This window comes from Ischnura elegans, chromosome 9 (genome assembly GCF_921293095.1).
Source record: "Ischnura elegans chromosome 9, ioIscEleg1.1, whole genome shotgun sequence".
Lineage (NCBI taxonomy): Eukaryota > Metazoa > Arthropoda > Insecta > Odonata > Coenagrionidae > Ischnura > Ischnura elegans.
Genome location: NC_060254.1, coordinates 76159679 through 76186464, shown reverse-complemented (window position 1 = coordinate 76186464; position 26786 = coordinate 76159679). Strand labels below are relative to the sequence as shown.

Sequence of the window (26786 nt, the reverse complement as noted above, 5' to 3'; positions counted from 1 at the left end):
TCCTTGCAGAAACTTTTATTTGGTATCCCACAGAGTCAAGGGCACCAATCTTCTACCTCTGGTATGGTGATTGCTGTACTTCCACCTGCCATACAGCCATCAAATTGATGTTTGCAAGGAAGTTAGCTAGAGAAAATGTAAGATCTTTCACGGGCCATGATAACTATCATGGCTAGCAAAGACTAATAATGGAAGCTTTACCGTAACTAGTTTCTCTTTATACTATTTCATGATCAGCTGTCTCAAAAGCCAATAAAAACTCTATTTATGTTTTAATATAGGTTTCCACTCCGTACTTTTCAGCATTCTGGACCACTGCACGGCAGTTGATAGGCAGTGCAAGCATTAAAACACTTTCTCATTTTAGGGAGGGGAAATTTAAATGTAATGGATGATCAGAGAAAATAAAAGGGAACTGATGTACATTAGGGCGGATCGCAAAAAACGATTTTTTTCAAATCCATCTGGCCCAATGAAAAAAAGTTGTGGGACCGATCAAAAATAAGGCCTGAAAAATTTGAGACCTGTACGTGAACCCCTGACCCTCGCTCAAATGCAATTTAGGGGGGGAGGGTCAAACTTCGAAAAATATAATATTTTATGGTCATTTCCTATAGATTTTGCCGAGTTACTGCCCTTCTAGGGCACAAATTTCGTGCATTTTGACGTATCTGCCACCGTTTAGCCACAAAATGCCTAATTTGAGTCCGCGTCCGCGAAGAAAATATTCCAACGCCCACGCAGCGTCGCGGATACCAGAGCCGCAGGCCGATCCCTTCCCCTCCACGCTCGCTTCCCCCCCTCCCACGCCTCTAACACAGCAAAATCCATCCCGCGCATGCTGCTAGGAGGTCGTTTATCTTTCATAATATAAATCAGAAGATGGTAGACGGTAAAAAACGATGCGTAGTGAGACGACTTATCCCTTCTTTGGCGCCTCGTCGGCGTTAAACATATCGATGTTACCAACTTTTAGAGAAGTGATGAAATAATTTTAGACCTGCGCGCACAGGAAAGGAGACTACGGTCTTGAAGACGCCTCTCGAGTGGCTATGAAGGTTTGGGAACTTAGGTTATGCACTTGTATTCCGGTATTGTCCGACAGCAGTGACTAAATGGATGAATAAGGGTGAAGGCCGCCGGCGTACCCTCCCCGCTCCCCTCTCGAACGACCCAGATGCAGCAAAATTCACACCAAGTGCGTCTTTCTTCGTTAGTCTTACTAATATTTGATTAACTGCATCGTCCAGTAAGGAACAATAACGAAGGAATTATTCAATTACCTGCTTTCCAGTCTGTATTTCTTATGTTATTGTCATTCCTTGTCTTTTGCTGCTGTCAACAAAGTTTTGGTAAATTCTTTCGCGAATCTCTCGTCCGTATGTATAATAAAAGGAATATTGAAATTTAAATTTGAACTTTCATCAATAGATTTTCAAATTCCACAGCGCTAAGCTCGGATATAGCCGAAGGAACCGGAGTCTCTCTCCAATATATCATCAGCGGGTAGTACTTTACGTCGATATTAAAATCCAGCAATTAAAAAATATCTCGGATTGGTCGCCAAACGCATCCTTGCGGAAACGCATATTGGGTCCCTAGATTACCCTCCCAACGTTTATGTCGCAAATCCAAGTCAACATAATGCAATTAGCAAATAGACCACTGTAAGAGATGAAATACGATTTGATGCTTTCCCGGCGAATGATGTGGGTAAACTCTTTTTGGGGTTCAACAAAATTTATCTCTTAGGATGAGCCCCCAGTCGGAGCTTGAAATGTTGGCCATTATGGAAAAATTAACCCGGTGGGAATCCCGAGAAGAGTCTACCCACACTGCAAGGGATGTTAGAATTATGCTTATAGCAAAGGGATGATGCCTCCTTTTTGGGCGGTATTCGCTTGGTACCATCATAATCAAATCCTTTTTAATTCTGTGTATCTAATTTTCACTCGGAAAGGAATCGATAATCGCAGATTTTATAACTTTTGCTAATCCTCCGACGGGGGAGGCAAACCTCCAAAAGTGGGACCCTGTTTCTTCAACTAACACCACACATTCCCCTATAAACTTGTATTGATCCTAAGTCCTCTTCCCTTTTTTCATCAGACAAGAGTATAGTCTTTCATTCCAATAAAATGAGACCCTTTGATGACACCTCTCTTTTCTTATTCACAGTAATTAGCATCTTTTTTTGTCTACGTAAGTAATTCCGGTACACTAGCTTTGATAAATCTTACGAAGTTATGACTTTTGCGTCAGCTAAAGTTGCGGAAACGATCATTGCTGTTGCTTGGTTCTTGCATATACCTCTATCACAGTTGGCAGACGCATTTTCCCCGAAGAAGTTCCAATTTGAGGTTATAGTCTTTAATGTTTATTTCACGAGGAAAGTAGAGATACAAATCGGCTAATTTCTCGCCATTTTAATTTTCTTCGGATGAATTGATGAAGAAAACTTTTGATACTATTTTCCCGTGCAAGAATTGACGATGACGACTCAACGCTCGCCTACGATTCCCTTTTTTCCTAAGTTGTCGAGTTTCTTTAGGGTTCAATCCAGCAGCCATCATCTTTCTCTTCGTCAGATTGTCTCTCAAAATACTTCTCATTAGGGGAACCTTATGCTCCTCCATGCACTTACACGAAAAAATATCGCATAATTTAAAATGTTCCTTTAAAATTGTTTGAGTCTTATACTTCAATAAAACCCTACTTTTGGCCTATTAGTAGTATTAGATTTTCCGTAAGTTTTAGTACTTCCTGTGGTACCGCTAAATCTATTTAGTCGCATTCATAATGGAAGAGAAGCGCGTCACCATAGTTCGCACACCTTCATAGCCACTCGAGAGGCGTTTTCATAGACCGTAGTCTCCTTTCCTGCGTGCGCAGGTCTAAAATTATTTCATCACTTCTCTAAAAGTTGTTAACATCGATTTGTTTAACGCCGACGAGGCGCCAAATAAGGGACAAGTCGTCTCACTACGCATCGTTTTTTACCGTCTACCATCTTCTGATTTATATTATGAAAGATAAACGACCTCCTAGCAGCATGCGCGGGATGGATTTTGCTGTGTTAGAGGCGTGGGAGGGGGAGAAGCGAGCGTGGAGGGGAAGGGATCGGCCTGCGGCTCTGGTATCCGCGACGCTGCGTGGGCGTTGGAATATTTTCTTCGCGGACGCGGACTCAAATTAGGCATTTTGTGGCTAAACGGTGGCAGATACGTCAAAATGCACGAAATTTGTGCCCTAGAAGGGCAGTAACTCGGCAAAATCTATAGGTAAATGACCATAAAATATTATATTTTTCGAATTTTGACCCTCCCCCCCTAAATTGCATTTGAGCGAGGGTCAGGGGTTCACGTACAGGTCTCAAATTTTTCAGGCCTTATTTTTGATCGGTCCCACAACTTTTTTTCATTGGGCCAGATGGATTTGAAAAAAATCGATTTTTGCGATCCGCCCTAATGTACATACAAATACCAAATAGTATCATACATAAATTAAAAATTTGGGGAAGCCAAGATCAATGCTCTGATAACATGACTGATGCCTGGATAGCTGATGCCAGCAGGATAAAAAATTACGAATGATTTTCAAATCGAAAACGCACTATTTTTTATCAACAGACATAAGGGCGTATCCAGGATCATAACTAGGGGGGGCAAGCCAAGTTGTGACATTTTAGCATGGAAAAGGTGAATGAAACCAACATTTTAAGAAAAATATAACAGCACTTTATTAGTTTACGAGATTATTTCCTTGAAAAATATTTTTATTTTAGTTACTCTTACATGACTTATACTAATGCATATCATTTTTCGTGGGTTTAAAGGAAATTTGTTGAATACTTTCGTTTCAATTCAGCACTGATTTTGCTTAAAGACTTTTGCGATTTTTGCTTCTGGCGGGGGGCCTGCTGCCCCCCTGCCCCTCGCTGGGTACGCCCATGTACCCAGGATCAAAACTAGAGGGGGGGAAGCCATGTTCGTTGAAGTTGTAACACAGAAAAGGTTATGAAACAAAAATCTCAGGAAAATTATGAAAGCGCGCGAAAATTTTAAAAATCAATAAAGCGCTTTATTGATTTTTAAAATTATTTGCTCCTAAAAAAATATTTCGATTTCAATTAAGTTTTATACTCATATCACTTTTCTTGGATTTAAAGAAAATTTGATCAAAATTTCTTTTTCGCGGGAGGCAGGGGAGGGCACCTGCCTCCCGCTGGTTGCGCCCTAGAACGGAAACTTTGAGCCAAGCGCTCCAATTTGCCGCGATTTTGGCCTGTTGATGGATTCCTTGGACACAATGCGATCTCTGGTAGGAAAAGCAATCGAAGTCACTAGCGGTCCAGGACATCCGGCAACAGGGCAAAATCGCGGCCAGACGTCCCAGGGAGAACACCAAGGTCAAAAAGACGTCTTTAAGACGTCATATAGATGGTCGAAAAAACGTCTTAATCCCGGGCTAAGAATAACATTTTCCTTTCCTCCACCATGACCCAATCGCGACCTTTTCTTTTTGATCAAAAAGACGATATTTTGATGGTTAAAATATTTTGAAAAATGCACCAAAAAGAAATATTTTCTTTCCTCCACCAAGATTTAAGGAAAAACTCTTAGGTGATAAAAATAGAAGATAAAACATGGGATGAATTATGTAATTTTTTAATTATATAACCAATATAAAACTAAAGAAAGATTAATCCGAGAATTAAAATTAATGTCCTCAAGAAACAAAAAGTATAACAAAATGTAGAAAACTCCCACATAGCACAAAATATCTATGTAATCTATTATACGTCTTTTGCTAATATCTAAAAACATATCTTTAATAACTTGAAGACACCTTCTAAACATGTTGTAGATATCTTAGCTGTCTGAAAGGCATCTGCAGCATTATCAATGAATGCATTCATGTTGATTCAATGTCTTTCAGTATACGAAGCGCTTGGCTCGGTTTCTGTAGTTAAAAAATGGTAAGTTTAGACCTAAATATGATTGGTACCTACCTAATTTTGGTTCAAACTGAGATCAGGTATCCAGGGTCAGGGGCACAGCTAAGAATTAAGGCTAGGGGGGTTTTAGGCGCGACTAATACTTTAGGGTGTGGGGTATTGCATACCCGCCAGGGTAAGTGGGAGTTGTGGCGGCCCTCCACCAGAAAAATTTTAAGATCAATGGTTCAAAATGGCGAGTTTTACGGCTTTCTGAGGGATTTTTGATTAATCCAAACACTATTCTATAAGTAATACCCATCCATTAGGTGAAATGGATTAAACTTAAAAATTTCTCTAAGCTCTGGGGGGGGGGGGGTTTATCCCCCAAAACCCCCCTCGCTGCGGCATTGTCCAGGGTTAAAGTTTCGTGACATAATTTTTCTCCAACCACGGCCCTGATTTCATGACCCATAAAAGTGAACAAAATCAAGCTTACCGACAATCACTCCCAACAATTGAAACGTCTGAATTCCACCATACTCCGTAACGCTGTGTTTGACGTTCAATTTCCAGTTATTGGGCAGCTGCGGCGAACTCTTCTTCAGCGAGAAATCGGTGATGAAGTGACCCGTCTCGTTCTTGCGGCAGGAAAGGGAGAACTCCATCGACCGATTGATCGAACTATCGATCGACGTATCGCTCGAATCGGCGGCATCACAACTCACTATAAGGAGGAGGAGGGCTATCTGTAGCGTCGGCACGCTTGAAAATATGGACAGGAAACGGTGCATGACGGAAACCATGGACGTGAGAGTGACTCTAAAAGATCCCGATGTTCCAATAGTCGCAAAGTATCTGCCCGACGCTGATTTATACGCAGGGATTCTTATCCTTGGGCTTTCACTGCGTTCGCAATTCAATTCAATCGCGAGCTATTAAGGCAATCAAGAATCAGTAATCAAATAGGTCGCAGAGTGCAAGCGGCGATCGAATGAAAAATTTCGAGTGATATAGGTGAAGTGCTAGTCCATCAAGAGCGATATGAACTGGAAAAACGTTTTCACCAAGCAAAGCGCAGTCATGATATGTGGATGAGAATACGGCTAAGAGAACAGAATCCGTGTCAGCGATGGATATAATGATGAAAGCAGCAATTATCAGGAACAAATATAATGTGATGTTCTCCTTATCGCTCCGGTAAAAAGTAACTTCATGCGGGAAGCTTCGTATGCGAATACCCCTGATAATCTACAAAGCCAAATATCTATGTAGCTATCGGAAAGGTAACTAGGTCGTTTCACGCCGGCTTATTTTTGTTTGCTGGAGAAATTAGTTCATATAATTGAAAATTTTCCACTCTATTTTTCACAGCATTTTACTGGCAACTGCAAATCTTGTCTCCCCGAATAACGCATGCGAACAAAATGTTTCACAGATAAAATTATAGAACGAGAAATTATTTTTCCGAGGGCGCCCTACCCTTTCCGCATTTATTTTATCACCGGTGTATCAAGCGTCCCGCATTCGGCCCTTTTTAAAATCTCTGCGATGAAAATTCCTACACGAGACAGGGAGGAGACAAATGGCAAAGATGAAGATAATATCGATCGGGGATGGGATGTTAGAATGCTTGTTAGAAAAAGGATGTTTCGGTATGCGAGGCAGGATAAGGAGAGAATAGGTTTTATTAGATAGAATGAAAGTAGGTAGGCCTTATTGTCAGCTGAAAAGAGAGCTCCAATCCGGGCTGGCTCAGCTAACTCGCAAAACACTCAATGTAAATCTACCTGAACCGTAGAATAATTGAATAATTATAACGATAAAAAATACCGTCACATTAGACACCTTCAGGTCTGTTAGAATTTTCCTGAACGAGCAGTAAATCGAGAAAATGTCTTGCTCTTGCCCGACATGAGCATTTTTCCAAGCAAATTGTGAAAAATAAATAATAACAAATAAACAAGTACCAAGTACCAGCGGGAAAATAAACAGGTGCCAAGAATCGGCAATAGAAAGTAAAAGTAGGTTATTATAGCGCCTACTGCCATCTCTGCTGCCGGTGTCGTCCCAAAATAAATACAAAATAGTTACAGACCATTATATTCTCAACTTGCCACATCACGAGAAAAATTTTCAACTCAACACGGCAGTAAGGAGTAATTTTGGTGAAAACCCGTGCTCTTTTCAAAAAACCCAATTAAAACTGAAGAAACTTTAATGAAAAAGATGACGATGATGATAACAATATTTATATAATAGTAATAATAAAGGCTATAACGATAATAATAATGAAAATTATTGATCTATTTCATTTTTAGTAATAAACGTCGCGTAGAGACTCACCCTGCTGATGCGATGGATTGGTGACTCTGGGTGAGTGAGTTGGTTGGAATCGTAGACAAAGGAAACGCCAGACGGTTTTGATGTAGTGTGGTTAGGCCGAGACACGGTACGGCCGGAGTTTTCGAATATGGATATCACGACTATCATCTTCTCAGTTCTCAATGTCTCAGTCACAAAGGTAAAGACGTGAACGGAATCAGGGGCGCAGCTAGGTATTTAGGCTAGGGGGGGTTTAGGTGCAACTAATACCGGGGTGTGTGGAGGTATGGAATACCCACCAGGATAAGCGGTATGTGCGAGATTAATAAATAGGGTAGTTTCCTTCAACAAAGAAAACGAAAGGCATTGATTGCGATTCGTTACCCACCATTTGTGTATTCATAATATACAAATTATTTGGTTTTAGAAATCCTAGTTTAGACGAATGGCAAGGGTCAATTTTAACCGCATTTAAAAAAGGCCAGATTGGCGCCCATGCGATGCTACTCCACCTGACGTCACAGGGACCTAGTTTCTATAGGAGTGGATAGGAGTTCTACATCGTCTGAGATTACCATTGCATGCATGAGGCACTGAGCTCAGGGAAACATGTCTTAATAATCACCTATTAAAGCTGCCTAAGATCCTAAAGTTTCCTTCGTTTGATAGGGTATTAATAATCCTTATTCAAGCCAAGAGCTACCTGCTAACAGCCTGCATCGTATCAGCGCTCAAAGCCTCACCCCAAGGTCACCACACACGCCGACAGCGGGAACCAGAATGACGTCACACGGCGTTTTCCTAGCACTCATAATTAGCCGTCGCGTTTTCGCGCGCTTGAAAATTTTCACTTTTCATTTAATCGCTAAAAATAGATATCGTCATTTAAAAATCTAAAAGCGTGAAATACGTACTCCAGGGGTAATAATCTTTTGATTTAGGCAATAAAAAAGTAACAGGAAACCACCCTATTGCTGAATTTTAAGAGAAATGGTTCAAAATTGTGAGTTGTACGGATTTCTGAGGGATATTTTATTAATCATGACACTATTCTATTAGTAATATCAATCCAATTAAGTAAAATGGATTAAACTTAAAATTTCTCTGAGTTCTGGGGGGGGGTATCCCCCAAAACCCCCCCTCGCTGCGACAGTGAAAGGAATAGTAATAAGAATATTTTCCACAACGTAAAATACATCTTGCAAAAAGATCTTAAGGCCTGTTTACACGGTACATTAACACGTACCGCTTAATGTCTAAATGTATGAACGCGAGAATGAACGCCAAAATGCACCGTGTAACCACCCAACTTGTGCGAATGCATGCACAGAAAATAGAACCTGTTCTAATTTGGTTCATGCATTCGTACATGTTCCGTTCCGGTCCACAAAAATCATTCACGCAAACGTACATCAACTCGTACGTGTTAATGTATCGTGTAAACAGGCCTTTACAACGGGAAATCAAAACGTATAAGTAAGGAAAAAATTTATTAGAACTTACATTTGGAGTATGATTCTCTACACAAGTGAGGAATGGACAATGACAGCAGCGGAGAAATCAAGGGCAGAGGCTTTCGAAATGTGGTTTAAAGGCCTGGTTACACGATACTTTAACACGTACGGGTTAATGTCTAAATGTATGAACGCGAGAATGAACGCCAAAATGCACCGTGTAACCACCCGACTTGTGCAAATGCATGCACTGAAAATAGAACCTGTTCTAATTTGGTTAATGAATTCGTACATGTTCCGTTCCGGTCCACCAAAATCGTTCACGCAAACGTACATTGACTTGTACGTGTTAATGTATAGTGTAAACAGGCCTTAAGAGAGAAACGATGAGTAGGGGATACCGTACGGTGGCGGGGAAATACCATGCAGTGGCGGGGGGGTTTTGAGGAATAAACCCCCCTTCCAGAGCTCAGAGCAATTTTTAACTTTAATCTATTTTACTTAATTGGATTGATATCGCTAATAGAATAGTGTAAGGATTAATAAAAAATCTCTCAGAAAGCCGTCAAACTCACCATTATGGACCATTTATCTTAAAATTCCGCAATTATCAATCTCTCCCCTACCGCTTATCCTGGTGGGTGTTCCATATCCCCACACACCTCGGTATTAGTTGCACCTAAACCTCCCCCAGCCTTAATTCCTAGCTGCGCCCCTGATACCGTGCACCATAATTTTAGATCCACTGGAGTATGTAGTGAACGCTGGGAAGTGCTGATGCGCAGCGGAAGGAAAGCGAAACCGATAAAGACCATCTGGGAGCTTCCGCCTTTACGCACGTGTACGTGACGAAAGTTTTTCTGCCTTGTCAACTTTTCCTATAATTTTAAAAATTGAGTCAAACTAAGGGCGTACCCAGGGTCATAACTAGGGGGGGGGGGGTAAGCGATGGTCTAGAGGGGGGGCAAGCCAAGTTGTGACATTTTAGCATGGAAAAGGTGAATGAAACCAACATTTTAAGGAAACTAATTTTATAAATGAAGCGCACTTATAATTTTCTTAAAATTTTGGTTTAATTCACTTTTTCCATGTAAATTTTAATATTAAACGACCATGGCTTGCCCTCCCCCCTACTTTTACCCAGGGTACGCCCTTGTCCTTAGACGCAATTGCTTGATGAAGGAAATCTTCGATGGGCAAGTTGATGGAAAGAACAGAATAGGAAGACCTCGAACAAAATATATGGAAAAGGTAAAGAAGGACATGAAAGAGAAATAATACGTTGGTGTAAAAAGATTATCTGATAGGTGAATTTCGTGGCGAGCTGCGTCAAATAAATCTTAGGTTTGGTAATTGTTTTTCGGGTTCATTCCTCGTTGACTCATATTTTGCGGACGACAGTTTCGGGCGCGTTCCAGCACTATTTGGTGAAAATGTTTCGTTCGATAGCCCTTTGTACTCGGCTACCGATTTGCTAATAGGTTCTTGATTACCTTAATGGCTCGCAATTGAATTGAATTGCGACACAGCGAAAGCCCAAATTTTCCTATCCGGATAAGTAGCAGCCCATATAAATCAGCTACGGGGAGACACCTTGTTATTCTTCCAGTATCCGGATCTTTTCGAGACACTTTCACATCCAATCTTGTTTCCATCATGCACCGTCTCCTGTCCACATTTTCAAGCTTGCCACTGCTGTTGGTAGCTCTTCTCCTGGCGAGCTGTGATACCGCAGATTTCAGCGCTCCGTCTATCTGTGGATCTCTCAATCGGTCTTTGGACTTCGCCATGTCCTGCCGGAAGAACAAAACTGGCCACTTCATCAACAATTTTTCGCTGGCGGAAAGTGCCCCGGAGCTGCCCAAAAACTGGAAAACGATCGTCAAATACAACGTCTCTGATGATGATGGAGGTCAAAAGTTTCTGTTGCGAGGAGATATTGTTGGTATGCATGATGTCCCGTTCAAATTACGAATGTCCGAGCGATCGCCCTAACGATAGTTAGCAGAACTAGTTGTGTGAATGCATGTCCGAACAAGAGTTCACGTATTTCCGAACGTTGCCACTTTACGATGGCTGGGAGGCCGGAGGAGGAAGCGACAAGAGAAAGACGAGAAGTTCGTGAAACTCCCTTCGCTGTTTTTTTCATGGATTTGTCCAGGAAATGAAGAATATGGACGGAAGAAAAATTGTTCATTAAATATACGTTGAACACAGTAATATCTTGATCCTGCATACCTCAACAGCTTTGCTAACCGTAAATTTCTCGTTTACTTTAGAGGTCAGTATAGGTTTTAACCATCGTTGTGTGAATGCACTATAGTTCCAACGATTGCTGGAACAATCCTAATCTGGACGAGGCATGAGTTAGTTAACTTTTCTATGTAATGAAATCAGGGACTTTTATATGGGGGAGTCATCCGGTCACCCTCTCTGAAAAGAGTAAACTATTAACGTTTTACCTGCCAACGGACCGCCGCGTAGTGTTACAGAATGCTGAAAAGTTTGCCACGGATTGAAGCATAAGTACAGGTGTAATTGGCTGTTGAGGCCGCTGATGACATATTTTACACTAACTTCAAAAATATCAAAATTTTCGCGAACGCTAAAATTTTTAATCTCTTACAAGTTTGGCAAATGAGTTACTCTATGGAAAATCGTGGCCAAAGTGATATCAGTTACCATGCATAACCTCTGGCGATTTTTCAATAGGTAATCGACTTCATTTGATGCCAACTGGAGATTCAGCGATGACCATAGCTTCGATTGAAGCAAAGGAGGAAATTGAGCCCTAAACTCTGTGGGATACCAAAGAAAGGATTCCGTAGGGAAATATGGCTCAATGATTTATTGCTAGGAATAGAGCATTACACTTGATAGTCAACGCAGAACACTGATGTTGACTGTCGGATTGCTAATGAAATTTTTCTTCAGATAGGTGGTTATAATACTATTCCCGAAAATACTGTGACGCCCAGCACTCAAGTTGATCTGCTCACGATGTAATAAGTCATATTTAGCATTCACTGTTGAAATCTTTCATATTTTTTTATAGTTACTTGGTATTTTTTTCCATCTCAGCCTATCCACCACTGCCTGATGATTACCAATTGTATCCTGGAGTTGGATATTACAAATTTCACCAAACAGAGGTCGTATTTGATGAAGCTTACCGAATTTGTGCAGCTGAAGGTGGTCACCTAGCCATCATCAATTCTGACGCAGAGTCTGGGGTGATGGCAGCTCACTTTAAGGCCAATAAAGAACATAAAATCTGGGCTTGGATTGGATTTGATGATCGGCTGAAAGAGGGAGACTTTGTCACCATATTTGGTGAGTATGCTAATTTATTTTAATCTCAATTAATTTCCAATGGAAAAATTCGAAATATTTACACTACTCTAATCAAATGTTGGCGTTTAGGTCATCACAAGTCATTTTTACGTCTAGAGGATTTGAAAATAATGTTCAACTCTAAAAAAAACTCATGATTTCACTACTATCCCAGTGAAATATTGCTATCGTTATCATTAATGTCATAAAGTGAAGGTATACTGAAAGCATTCTTAAAATCCCCATGCGGGTTATTAGATAATACCCTATCTCACGAAGGAAACTTTCCGATCATAGGCAATTTTAATAGGTGATTATCAAGAGATGTTTCCCTGAGGTCTGTACCCCATGCATTGGCAATCTCAAACGATGTAAAACTCCTGACTACTCGTATAGCATCTAGGTCCTTGTGACGTCACTTGGAGTGACATCGCATCGGCGCCAATCTGGCCTTTTCCAAATGAGGCAAAAACGGAAAGGGGAGACCTCGAATGAAATATACGTGGATATGTTTACTACGCCACTCACTAGATCACCCTCCAAAACCTTTGGTTGGTAACATTAGTTTCCCTCATATTTCGAATCATACCTCTATGACCTTTGACCCCCATTGTGACACTCAGAGATAAAAAGATCGACAATATGGATCTATGAACTGCAAAAATGACGTGGGCATCCTTTAAAACCAATCGTTCCACACGTTGGTTGTCATGATGGCCCGACAATTAACTCCATCACCTTTGACTCCATTGAGATTCGGAGGTCAAAAAATCAACAATACGAATCAATGAATTGCAAAACCGACTTAGGCACCCTTAAATACCCATGGTTCCAAACATTGGTTGTCACGGTGGCCCGAAGTTTACCTCTATGACCTTTGACTTCCGTATTAACCTTGAAGTTCAAATAGTGGATAATACGGGTATTAGGACAATACCATTGACTTGGGCATCCTCTAAAACCCATGGATCGACACCTTTGTTGATATTCTTTTCTTTTTGCCACTCTTACGACCTTGACTGTGACCTTACTGGGTCAACGGTTAAATTTTCGTAAATAAAAGTGTTACCTATTTTCGGTTTTCTCGTGTCCGAAAACATAAGAATCGACATCTTGGTCAATGAAATTCCGACTTTTTTTCTATCTCGATTTTTTTTAACACTGAAACCCCATGAGGCAAATTCAAATTTTTGGTTTGGACCCTCATTGTGAGGTCAGCAGGTCAATATAGTAAAGTTTTGCTTACACTCAACAAAACCTAGGACCTTTCCCCATAAGTACGCCTATTTTCATGAAACACATGATGAGAAGTTAATAAAATTAGAGGTCAAAAATGACACACGACCTGTGATACAGTCTGCATAAAGCAGGTAAATAGTGATGTGAAAGAGAATAAATACGTGAGTGTGAAAAGATTACCTGGTTTATGGAACAATTGAGTAGAGAGCTACATCAAACCAATCTTAGGATTCTAGACCAGTGATGATAATGCCTTTTTAAAAATATTTTTGAGCCGCTCTGACCCCAGCCTGAGTAGCCCAGCAATGGTTGAATGGGGCAGAAAAAGATTGAATACCAGAGTCCTCTGGATTGTTGATAATACACTACATAATTGACCCTATAAGGGAGTAGTGTAGAGAACTGACATCCAGCGGACTCTGGTGAATACAAGTTGCCAGCTCCCTCTGTAGTCTGGGTGCAACATGGGCCCGTATCATAAAAGTCCCCTCGAAGTTGAAGTTGAGGATGGCCTCGTTTGAAGCCGGCCTAGCTCGACGAGGAGATCCCTCGACCGCGTCATATCATAAAAGTCTCCTCCAGCTCGGCTCATAGGAGGAGGGGATTGAGCCAGCGGAAATGACGCATTGTTGAGGACTATGTTTCTGGTTTCAGAGTTGACAATCTTCCAGTATTGTTCCATGTTCATTTTTTCGAATCGTATTTGCGCAGACATGCGCAGTAGCGATATACCGATTGCGGCCGGGGATATACCCGCCAATATCAACAATAGAAACAGAAATGGCTAACAAGGGGAATTCACGACATTCGGGTGGCCGATTGAGCTCAAATCTTCTGATTCGGTAGATCACGGCTATCAACTAAATATGCCGAAGCAAGGCGACGCACTTCTCAAAACTTTTCGAGAAAAAAGCAATTAAAAATCGTAAAAAACGGGTATACGGTATATATCCGGTATTTCCTTACCTTATACAAAGGCAGCGGTGGCCCAGTGGTAACGGAAGTTGACTGAGGATGTAATAGGACGACGAGTTCGATCCTTGCTCACGGTACTCTTTTATTTTATTTTTCAAGGATTTTATTGTTTGCATTTTTAAAGATTGTTTTCTTATCTTCGTTAGCTCAATGAAAATATTTTTAATTCATTTTTTAAATAACAATAAGTGCTGAAAGGGGTAGGAAATGAAGCAAGGGCTATATAATAGCCTTTCCAAGGGCGATGTTTTTCTTTATTTGTTCTCTCTAGGTATATTAGGGTATTGCGAGTGTAAATTGTCTTCTGTAGGAGTGGGGTCAGAGTAATGACATTTAAATTATTAATTCGGAGGGAAATCCACCCTTATCGACGGATTATGCTTTCATTGGGAGTTTAATTGAGAAAATTATCCGTAAGCGTGAATGACGCGTGTATACCGTAAAAAATACAGGGCAGTCGATGCGGCGGAGGAAAGAACGCGTTCTCCGTTTGTTCGAGTAGCATTCCGAAACTTGCAAACGAAGAATTTAGTAAAATAAAAAAGTACTATATCGAACTCGCCGTCCTTACATCCACAGTCAACCACCGTTACCACTGGGTCACCGCTGCCTTGAAGAAAAGGTAAGGAAATACCGGATATATACTGTAGACCCGTGTTTTCCGATTTTTAATTGCTTTTTTCTCGGAAAGTTTTGAGAAGTGCGTCGTCTTGCTTCGGCATATTTAATTGATAGCCGTGATCTACCGAATCAGAAAATTTGAGCTCAATCGGCCACCCAAAGGTCGTGTATTCCCCTTGTAAGTCATGGCCAGGCAGGAGCAGGAAATTTTGTGCAATTTGGTGGTCAAGTACAAGGACGTAATTGAGTGAAATCACTCGGATGCGAAGTCCGTTTCAAGCAAGGCAAGATATTGGCAGAAAATAACGGAAGAGTTTAATAATCATGGACGAATAATCATCATCTTCTCGCAATGGCGGAAGTCACCTCAAACGTTTTGAGCCGACAATAATCTAACCTCAAAGTTTGAGCCGAGGCTGGCCTCAAAATTCGACGTTTTTGAGGTTGAGGTCGGTTTTATGATATCGCATCTCCTCCTCCTGACGACAATGAGGTGGAGGCCGGCTTCGAGGGGACTTTTATGATACGGGCCATGGTGTTTTAGGTTTTTATTTTATTTCAGGTGATCCTCTTGCATCAACTGGATTCAACAAGTGGCAGCCTGGAGGGCCAAACGGTGGAAGAGGAAGCAACTGTGGCTGTGTGGGACTTGATGGGCTTCTCAATGATGGCGACTGTGAATCCGAGCTTCCGTTTGTGTGTGAATACGATCTTTCTTGGGCCGATGTTTAACTACTGCTGATATTCTGCCCTCAAATTACGTCGATAAAAGAAATGAACATTACGCTTCGATTTTAATAACTGATTAATTACTCTCCATAGTCATGGGATTTATAAATACGTATGTTAATGAGCACACGTCATTATGGGGAAGTTCACAGTCGGACAAGGTTACATTCATGGTTACTGTTGGCTAGGAAAGGAGTTGTTGTTATTGATTGGATTGTTTGAGGAGTCGGCATTACGGTAAATAGTGGGTGCTTTCCATTCATCGACACACGTCGACAAAAGTCGACTTGGGTCACGGTTTTCGTGTTCGTTCGACGCGTGAGTCGCCAGAATGGAAAGCACCCTGTGAGTTGGAGGTTGTTGGTGATTGCGAATCTGTGTCAGCTGTGCTTTTTGCAATGAAAAGTTATTTTAAAATTTACTAAAGTGGTCCTAATCCCTGGTCAGCTGACAAAGTGGCAAGATCCCCAAAGTGTGCCACTTCATGGAGGGACTCATCAATCCTCGTCGCGCGCGCACAAATGTATACTAGACCGCTGCCAGGAAAAAAAAACTATTCGAGTTGGGTTTAAGAGAGGGAAATGCATTTCTTGGGGGTGTGGTTCACTAGAAGGGGGCACACGTTGGACTATGTCTTCGTGGTGGTTTCAACCCTTGTTCCCCTCGCTTTCTACGGCCCTGATTGTATTTCATAATAAATTTTGCATTCTAATCTGTTGTAGTAGTTATCATTATTTGCGATCATTAGTTCGTTTATTTTTGAAAAGATCATTTGTCAATCATTTAAATTCCAGGAAAACTACTAATAAAATATATGTAGCTGGTGCAAGTCTTAAAATGAGAATTATTTTATCATTGAGTTTTTTGGTACTTGGTCATTTTGGACTCCTCCTATGTGGGATCTTTGTCTATCATGTACTATCGTTTCCGATAATATGTAGACACCCTAGAGCACACGGGCGTACCTAGGGTCATAACAAGGGGGGGCATGCCATGATCAAGGGGGGTGAACATGCCATGATCTACGGGGTGGGAAAGCCAAGTTGAGACATTTTATCATGGAAAAGGTGAACGAAACCAACATTTTAAGGAAATTATAACAGCGCTTTATTAGTTTATGAGATTATTTACTTGAAAAAAACCAGTTTTATTTTAGTTACAAATCTACTACATAATAAATTTATTTTTAGTGGGTTTAGAGAAAATTTATTGCATACATTCGTTTCAATTCAATGCTGATTTTGCTTAAAGACTTTTGCGTTTTTTTGCATCTAAGGGGGGCAGCTGCCCACCCCTGCCCCATCGCTGGGCACGCCCATTCTCGAGCCCCACTTAATTGATGCGGACGGGTCGGTAAAAACTTGGGAGGTTGGTACAATACATGAGGTAACCTGCATCTCTCACCAGTGCGCCACCAAGAGCCGACGAGTATGGACGCGGGTTAAGGGGAGGGCGATCGGGATAGCGGGAACGGAGTCAAACTCACAAGCCATAGCGAATCGAATGGACTGAGGGTACTCACGTTCACGCGCAGGTTGAGCCGTGGGAATGTTTTCTTTCGGTCTCCTTGGCGGGGTTTTTCCTCTCTTTGGATTCACATTTGTAGTCAACGTTTACAAATAGGGTAGTTTCCTTCATCAAAGAAAACGGAAGACATAGATTTGCGATATGTTACCCACTATTAGTGATTTCATAATGTACAAAATATTTGGTCTTAGAAATCCTACTTTAGATGAATGTTAATGGCCAATTTTAACCTCATTTGAAAAATGCGGCCATACGATGCCGCTCCACGAGACGTCACAGGGACCTAGTTTCTATAGGAGAAGATAGGAGTTATACGTCGTCTGAGGTTACCAATGCATGCACGAGGCGCAGAGCTCAGGGAAACATGTCTTAATAATCACTTATTAAAATTGCCTAAGGTCCGAAAGTTTCCTTCGTGTAATAGGGTATTAATAATCCTTATTTAAGCCAAGCGCTACCTGGTAGCTGGGTACTCTGCTACCTGCTAGCAGCCTGCATCGTAGCGGGGGCGTTTGCGGCGCTCATACCCTCGCACCAAGGTCGCCTCACACAGCGGCGGCTAGAACCAGAATGACGTCACGCAGGCTTTTGTCAGCATTCATACTTAGCCGTCGCGTTTTCGCGCTCTTGAAATTTTTCACTTTTCAATTAATCGCGAAAAATAGATATTGTCATTTTTAAAAATCTTAAAAAGTGAAATACGCATTCCAAGAGGAATAATATTTCGATTTAGGCAAAAAAAATAAAAGGAAACCACCCTATTCCTACGACCCATTGAACAAACCATTTAGATCCGCATCAACCGCAACAACGTCAACAGAGACACTGGGTTCCAAATCAGGAATGATAGAAGACCGAAAATGAAATCCCTTATATACAACAAAAATGGCGGGAAAAGCACAACACGCGTGAACCAATCAGGTTACACCTGACAATGGATGGGGTGTATATGTACTTATCAAATTTCGAAGAACGGCATTCGGAAGATCCCCCGAGGATGAACAGCAAGTCGCTGCTCGAAACGTTGGGAGACATGGAAAACATCAACCGGTGGAAAACCCGAGAAACTTTTCTGCACATAGATAGACGAATTGCTAAAATCTGCGGCATCACAGCTCGCTAGGAGAAGAGCTATCAGCAGCATTGGAGAGCTTGAAAATATGGACAGGAGACGATGCATGACGAAAAACGTATTGGATGTGAGAGTGACTCGAAAATCCTGAGGCTGGAAGACTCCTAAGGTGTCTCCCCGTCGCTAGTTTATCCGCAGGAATTCTTTTCCAGATCGTAATCCTTGGCTTTCCAGAAGGAAAACGCAGCCATGATATGACAATACAGATCAGAATCTGCGTCCGCGATGTAAATATTGAGAAATCAGCAATTTTCGGTAATAATTTAGATATGATGATCTCCTTATCGCTTAGCAATTTCATACACGATGTATCGCGTGCTAAGACTCTTGATAATCTACAGTTGACAATCTGATCTGTGGCTATCTGCAAGCTATCTAAGTCGTTTCGCGATGGCTCATTTTTGTTTGATTAAGATAGCAGTTCAATTAATATTTCATTCTTCACCGCATTCAACTGGCAACTGCAACTCTTATCTTCCCGAATGATGCATGAGAATAAAATTCAACATAGAGAAATTAATAGAAAGAGAAGTTGCTTTGCTAAGTGTCCTCTTACCTTTCCACACTTGTTTTTTTCATTTCTGTATCGTGCTCAATGCACTATTTAGCTCTAATACCTTTCTTTTGTGTTAAGCACTGTTTTTAATCTCAGCAATGAAAATTTCTAGTCGCGATACGAAGGAGGCAGATGGCCAGCATACAGGGTAAAACTGATCTGAGAGGGGAGTTAAAATGCGTGTTAGAAGGATGAATGAGTATGTAAGGGCTGCGGCAGCTCTGTGTACATGGGCGTACCCAGCGGTGGGCAGGGGTGCCTGTCCCTGCCCCCCCCCCTAGAAGCGAAAATAAATTTCGTTAAAATAAAGTTATGAACAAATTTTATGTCGAAGAAAATAATATTAGTTTAAGACATGAAACTGAAATAAACATAATTATTTTTCAAGCAAATTATTATAAAAGCTAATAAATTGATGTCATAATTTCCTTAAAATTTTGGTTTCATTAACCTTTTCTGTGCAAAAAAGTTACAACTTGAACGACCACGGCTGGTTCCCCCCACCCCAAGATTAGATTCTGCGTAGATAGACGTTTTATCGATGAGTACTTCGACGTCGAATCGACGTAGATTCGATGATCCATTTCTCACTGGGTACGCCAGCTCAGATTGGAGCTCTCTTATCAATTCACATTAAGGCCTGCTTCCTTTCGTCTTTCTTATTTTTTTATGTTTGTCTGTCCGCTATGCATTTCATTACGGCTCCTCGGATTGCTACCAAAGATAGTATACGGGCGCATCACATGCTCCCAAAGCCAGTAGCGCCATTTTTATTTGTATCCGACACGTCCATTGCGTAGTATTACATTCACCGTTTGTTGCATTACGTCCTACAATAGTGTAGTTTCTTTCATCAAAGAATATGAAAGGCATTGATTGCGATTCTGCGTGGGAGTACCCAGCGGTGGGCATGGGTGCAAGCCCCTGCCCCCCCTTCTCTTAGAAGCGAAAATAAATTTCGTTGAAATAAAGTTATGAACAAATTTTATTTTGAAGAAAATGATATTAGCACAAGAACTGAACCTAAAATAAAAATCATTATATTTTCAAGCAAATAATCATAAAAACTAATAAATTGATGTCATAATTTCCTTGAAATTTTGGTTTCATTAACCTTTTCTGTGCAAAAAAGTTACAACTTGAACGACCACGGCTGGTTCCCCCCACCCCAAGATTAGATTCTGCGTACGCCCATATCTGTGTGTTTACTGGAAGAGATCCCCGCGGCCATCTTGCCAGTTTCAGGCAGTTTTTCGCTAATTTCCCTCTTATTTTATCATGAACTTATACTTTCCCTTGCTTATTTAGATTTGTCACAAAAGCTCCCATCAAACGAGTGCCGTTTCAACAACACCTTCCTACAAACAGTTCGCTAGCTCGAAAAAACCGTTTTTCTCAATAAGAACAAATACTAAATTATCTTATTTTGACCGTCAAATATCTCAAAAACGGAAAATTGGAATCCTTTTTTTATCATTGAAAGTGCGTATTTAAAAATAAATGTAACCAAAGTTTCATCAAATGTTTGTTACCTTTAGCGAGGCGCTGTAACTACTTTAAACTAGCTTGGCTTCGGATCTTACTTTTGTTATACCTTTCATGTGGTCGTTAAATGGCACCACGCGGGGTTCAGTATGGACGATTGCGTAATCAGGCATTCGTCCCCGACACCTGCCTGTTGAGGGAGCGTTCGTAATAGTATGTGATTGTATATTTGGATTACATTGTGGAAAGTCCCCTTTTTACCATTCCGCTAACGTCTTTACCTTTGTGGTTGAGAAGCCTGAGGAGATGATAGCCGTGAGATCCTCAATCGAAAAATCGGCTCTGCCACGCTAAATGGACATCAGAACCATCGGGTGTTTCCTCCGAATACGATTCCAACCAACTCACTCATCCACACTCACCAATCCATCGCATCTGATGGGTAAGTATTTACGCGACGTTTGTTTCAGTACATGAAATAGAATTAGTATTTTAATTAAATTATAATTTACTTTTATTTCAGAATTTGCCGTGGAAAAAGACCAATGTACAACAAAAATATTTATGATTTATAAACAATTTAGGGTAGGTTTTCTGATTTCCATTTAGATGGCCTCCAGTCGCAAAGTCACGGCCTCTTCACAGGCTCACTGTATCATTGAGATGGCCCATCTTACCAAGGGGTAGACCAATAACACCTCGGATTGCCGCCGCTTTTTTCGACGACTGCTTATTTACCAATTAAACTCTCTCAAATCGAAACAGAAATCTATATGACGTCAATTCATAGTCGAATCATATCAATCGAAGTCGAACATGACCTGCGCAATGATTCGTCAAAGTTGGAGATTAGTCGAATCCTTTTCCCGGCTCCAACGACGTTTGGTAACTTACAACACATCCGCCGTCTAGTTTGCATCCCACCATCACACAATTTTCAGATTTTTCGGAATTTGTGTTTGCCACTTCCCGACGAGGTAGGGACACCAAATTCACGTGAGTGATGTCTTTAATGTTCCCCTGCGTGCCGCTACCAGGAGAACGCGGAATGTTTAATTTAAACGGGTGCCACCATCGAAAAACCATGCTTACACTACAGCTATAGGGCCGGCATTTTTAGCTAAGACGGCTAGCTAAGAATTACACACAACACGGGAATAGTACCTGAAAACCCCCGATAACCCCCTGGAACCTCCCCAAAAAAATTAAAATTACCTAATAAGTCGCACATTTCGTGTACCATTCATCCGGGTTGTACTGATTTTATTGACTCAGAATGGGTGTTCAGTGGGCTATAATTACCCGTCATTTTCTTTACGGATCTGCAATAAAACTTCAAATTTTGTGATGTTGATTTCTTCATAAAATAGTAGCTAAGAATAGGGGATTCCAGCACATGGCAACTTAAAGCCGAATTTTTTAAAGCATTTCCCGAAAAGATGCGGCCACGAAATTCACGTGATAGATGCCTTATTAGTGCGTCTATGCACCGCCAGGAGGAGAACACGGTATGTGCAATCTAAATGTTAGTAATAGTCGAAAATTCATGGTTCCACTAAAGCTAGGGAGCTGGAATTTTTAATGTGGGGTGGCAAACCAATGTTATGCAGGAAAATCCCTCAAAAACTTAAGCGGCTCCCTGAAAGACCCCGAAAAAAATAAAATTTTGTTATAAGTTGCCAATTTTTATCTCTATTCGCACATTTTTGCATTAATACAACTATGCCCTCATGACTCGTCGCTAAAGAATTCGTGTGGAGGATATATATGTACGTAGTCAGTACACACATAAAAACCCCCGGTAACCCCCGGACTCTCTCCGAAAAATTTAAAAAAGCTAACGAGTCACCCCCTTGGGTACGATGCATCTATATCCCGCCGCATTTTTACCCCTTTATCTCATTGCTACCGAATCCATCGCCAACATAGGTGATAGCTGGTAGTACGCAGTGGTGGGTGTGGACGGAATACCTTAGCGGCGAAACCGCCCTTAACGAGGAACGGCGAAGCCGTTTCCATGACCAAATGGGTAGCCATGGGTGGGCACACAACCCCTTGGCAGCGAAGCCGCCACATAACGAGGAACGGCGCAGCCGTTCCGAGGATCGAAAAGGTAGCCGTGAGGGGGCACATAGCCCAATACGAGGATCGGCGCTGAGCGGCACAGCGATCCCCAAACGAAGGTAAGGGAAACCGCGGCGCGGCCGCGGGTGGCGACTCACGCCTCCGATCGAGCCTTTGACCGACGTGGACGGCGAACGGCGAAGCCATCCGGGGACCGGCAAGGGCGGTAACAGCGCACTCTATTTCTTTTCCTTAGCTACACAAAAATCCCTTTTAGTGTGAAATGTTTCACATACCAGAATTTTCCAGATTTTCCCGAAGCAGAGTGCTAGATTTTCAACCTCAAAACTGCAGCAAGTGGGTTAAGTCATTTATTTTGAACATATCAGTCTAAATACAACCAACAAGATTACAAGTGTTCATCATCATTACAGGTTCAATGAATACGTTACAATCCTGTGATATATATTATTACTATTATTATCAATTTCAATTCATTCCGGCATGACTATTTTTACAATAAATTACAATGGTTAGCTTCAGAAAACAACGTGGTCCTCAGTTGTCCGCCCATGACAGATCAAACTCGCAGATAAACGAAATTTCACAACCACAATTCTCATCATTCAAAAGTCCATTTGTAGACGCAGTTCCACAGTTTTCCCTTGTTCCACCATTTGGCTCTTCTGGGCTGTACCACGTATAAAATCCGCTCGAATTAAGTGGCTGACCTGCAAAGAAATGAAACTATGAGTTTCTCCCAAATTTTAATGCTAATACTACGGCATGTTTCTTTAGTTACATAATTCAATTCATAGTGAATTTTGCAAACTGCGCATCAAACATTGCTGTCTGACTAAGTTCATTTAAAATTAGCACCAAAGATTCGCAAACTTCACAGAGGAAAAAATCACAAATGCCGTGATCATAAAGCATGATGGAACTTTTCATTTTTGGTACCTAGCTACTTGGAGGGGGAGGTACGTGACGAAAAATAAATTTAACAGTTCAATTCTAACAAGATAATGTGCGTGAGTCTCGGAGCTAGAGTAGATTTACGACAACTCAATCACTGTGTACCACGTGGAGGAATCAAAATATTTACCAATAGAGTTAGGAATGAACAAATATGGGTGAACAAAAGCGAGGGACTGGAAAACCAATTTTTGATGAAAAAAGGTACGCGATGAGAGCACAATGCCGAAAGTTTCTGAACTTTCTTGTTACCAACGTGTTGTAACGGACGGACCTCTTAAACTTCCATTTTATAATGTCCAGTGAAAAAAATCCAAGGGAAGATAAAGCTCAAGAAGCCACCTGACTACGTGCGAGGCCAAGGAGCCTGACGTGTTGATTAGGGTGGTGCGAAAATACTCAAGTTCCAAATTTCATATCGTAATAGTGCGGAAAAGTTGCGATACGTTAGTACAAGAAAAACAAAAAAAGAATTATTAAAGTCGGACGTCATCTTCCGATCCCGCAAAGCACCTGAAAAAATGACAAAAATGAAAAAAATAGTTTTTTTTCATTATAAAAAATTAAATTAAATTAATACCTTAACGCTGTAGCAAAAAATGATTACAAAAAGAATAGGTTATTATTTATATATGCATATTTATGGCATTTAACTGTTATTACCGATCACACAAGATCATTAAAAATGTATAAATTTTGCAATTTCGCCTATTTTTCAGAGTTTTGTAATAATTACTTGAGGATAATTTTTGAGAAGTTTTAATTAGCTCTTTAGATCAAAAATGACAATAAAACTGACCACTAGAATTGAAAGGCAAAATTGCACTTTAAAAAGGCAGCATGTTAACCCTATTGAAACCAAAAGTGAAGATATTGAGGTTTTAAATGACGCAACGCAAAGTTCAACAATCAAGGAGAAATTTGTTGACTAGGAAGATTACATGCCTAATACATCCAAAAATATATAAATCACCATGGCAAATGAGGGTAAAATTCCAAAGTACAGCTTTTCATTGTGATCAATACGGGGTGTCTCACCGTCCAGCTGCTGCTATAGCATCAAGTGTACTTGTAGACATTGGTGTTATAACTGAAGAATATAATTCTAAGTTCATTGACCGATGTAGAATTAAAAGGGAAAAGAAAAATATTATAAGCGATTTACAGCAAATCCATCTTGATTTAGGTGAGCTACACGGCTATACTTTGACGGAAGGGTAGACAATACCATAGTAATAGAAATGATTGAATCGAAGGAGTACTGTCGGACAGTTATAGCGGAACACCATTCTCTAATAAAAGAACCGGCTTGTGTGTATTTGAGTTATGTTTCTACAAGCTCCGGGTCTGCTGAAGATATAGTGGTCTCCATACTATCTTATCTCTCTGATCAAGGAGTATCATTAGAGTTCTTAGAGTTAGTTTTCTGTGATGGCACGAACATCAACATTAGATGGAAAGTTTGCACTATTAGAAAGCTCGTAAAACACCAATGACACCCGCTGCAGTGGGCAGTTGGGTTATTCCATTTCATTGAATTACTTTTGTCATATTTTTCAGTATTTAGATGGTGAAACAAGTGGCCAAAAATCATTTAATGGGCCAATTGGACTAATATGAATGTTTATGGAAAGCTTCCAAACTGCATTTCCAAACAATTGAATGTGAAATTCTACAAGTTGATAGATAAATTTTGAGCAAGGACCAAAGATACCTTATTGACATTAGTCAAGCAATCACAAGTGGCGACTTTCCAAATGACTTAGCAAACCGGGATACTGGACCATTTTCACATGCTAGATGACTCGTGTGAACAGAGCAAAGGAAACCTCTCGATACATACCTGGATATTAAAAGAAAGTAGTTTTCCCTGTTATTGAACGGAACTCTAACTTTGATCACGAAGAGAATGTATTAATGGCGATGGTTTTTGATTACAGAAGGCACATTAGAGAGCTAGGGCTAAAAAGAGTATTTAAAGCCAGACAGACTTAACCAAAAGGCAAACCTATCGTAAACTTCATTACTCCTACCATGAACTTGGAAATAACTGACCATACAGAATTGATTGACTGGAATGTAGTCAAACTATCTACTCCACCTCTTCTTATGAGAATAATTACTAATGAAGAAATAGCTCCCTTCATTGAATCTGGCGATAAACAAGATTGGGATATTATAACTTCCCATATCACACGCAAGCAATGGAGCCGTTAAGCTTTGTGGCTATCGATCCAGAGATGGATTTATTAGGGCTAATTCAAATCATGGTCCATTATACCAGACCTTACCACTAAATCGAAGTACAAAGTAGTTTTCAAAAGTTAAAATTTAAAAGAAGGACAAAAAATTTAAATATTGTAGAAGCAGTAACCCTCATTGGTTGGATGGATGGAGGGTGTGGGTAGAACTCAAAGTGCAGCCACCTCCCCGCGGTGAGCTCTGGGTTGTTTAAATATTATTAAATCATTTATAAAAAAGGAAGAGCTGCATAATAAAACATGTATTTTAGACTAAAATATTACCTTAAGTTATTATGACACAACTCTGAAAAACCGGCTAAATTGCAAAATTATACATTTTTAATGATCTTGTGCGATCGGTAATAACAGTTAAATGCCATAAATATGCATATATAAATAAAAACCTATGCTATTTGTAATCATTTTTTGCTACAGCGTTAAAAGATATTACTTTAATTTATTTTTTTTACAACGAAAAAAAAAAACTATTTTTTTCAATTTTGTCATTTTTTCAGGTGCTTTGCGGGATCGGAAGATGACGTCCGACTTTAATAATTCTTTTTTTGTTTTTCTTGTACTAACGTATCGCAACTTTTCCGCACTATTACGACACGAAATTTGGAACTTGAGTTTTTTCGCACCACCCTAGTGTTGATATATCCGTATAAAACTGCCCTAAAACGATATTGGTGGATGTCACGCATTAGAGGTGCTTCATAGTTTTCGTGATCCAATCTAAGAGGTTCCTCTCGCTGCACCTCTTCTGCGGCTCCACAAAATCCCTTCCAGTCAGCAATATTCCACTTAGATAGTATAGAAATAGTGAGTTGCTTTGGCCAGTGATACATTATTTTCAAATATTTTAGACTTGAAAATGGCTTGTGATGTAGGGGAGTAGAAACATTTCTAATTTTTCTATGGGAAAATGCTTGAGATAAAATCAATTTCCGTGTCTTGCAAATGAAATAACAGACTCACCAAATATGGTGACGAATTCTCCCTCCACCAGCTGGTCATCAAATCCGAGCCAAGCCCAGCTACCTGGGTCATCATCGGCCTTAAAGAGAGCTGCCATCACCTCAGACTCTGCATCAGAATTGATAATGGCTAGATGACTACCTTCAGCTGCACACATTCCTAAAGCTTCATCAAACGTTACTCTTGTATTATTAAACTTGTAATATCCAACTCC

General features: G+C 40.6%; 1 protein-coding gene across 1 annotated transcript in view; it reads right to left on the bottom strand.

Moving 5' to 3' along the window:
* The window catches only part of LOC124164958, a 31037-nt gene that overhangs the window by 2972 nt on the left and 1279 nt on the right, over window positions 1-26786 (bottom strand). Inside the window, exons 3-6 of the mRNA XM_046542196.1 lie at window positions 26573-26786; window positions 22938-23107; window positions 10209-10508; window positions 5436-5871 (exon numbers count right to left, since the gene is read on the bottom strand). Coding sequence (XP_046398152.1) covers window positions 5436-5871; window positions 10209-10508; window positions 22938-23107; window positions 26573-26786 — 1120 coding nt within the window. The remainder of the gene's footprint in view (window positions 1-5435; window positions 5872-10208; window positions 10509-22937; window positions 23108-26572) is intronic.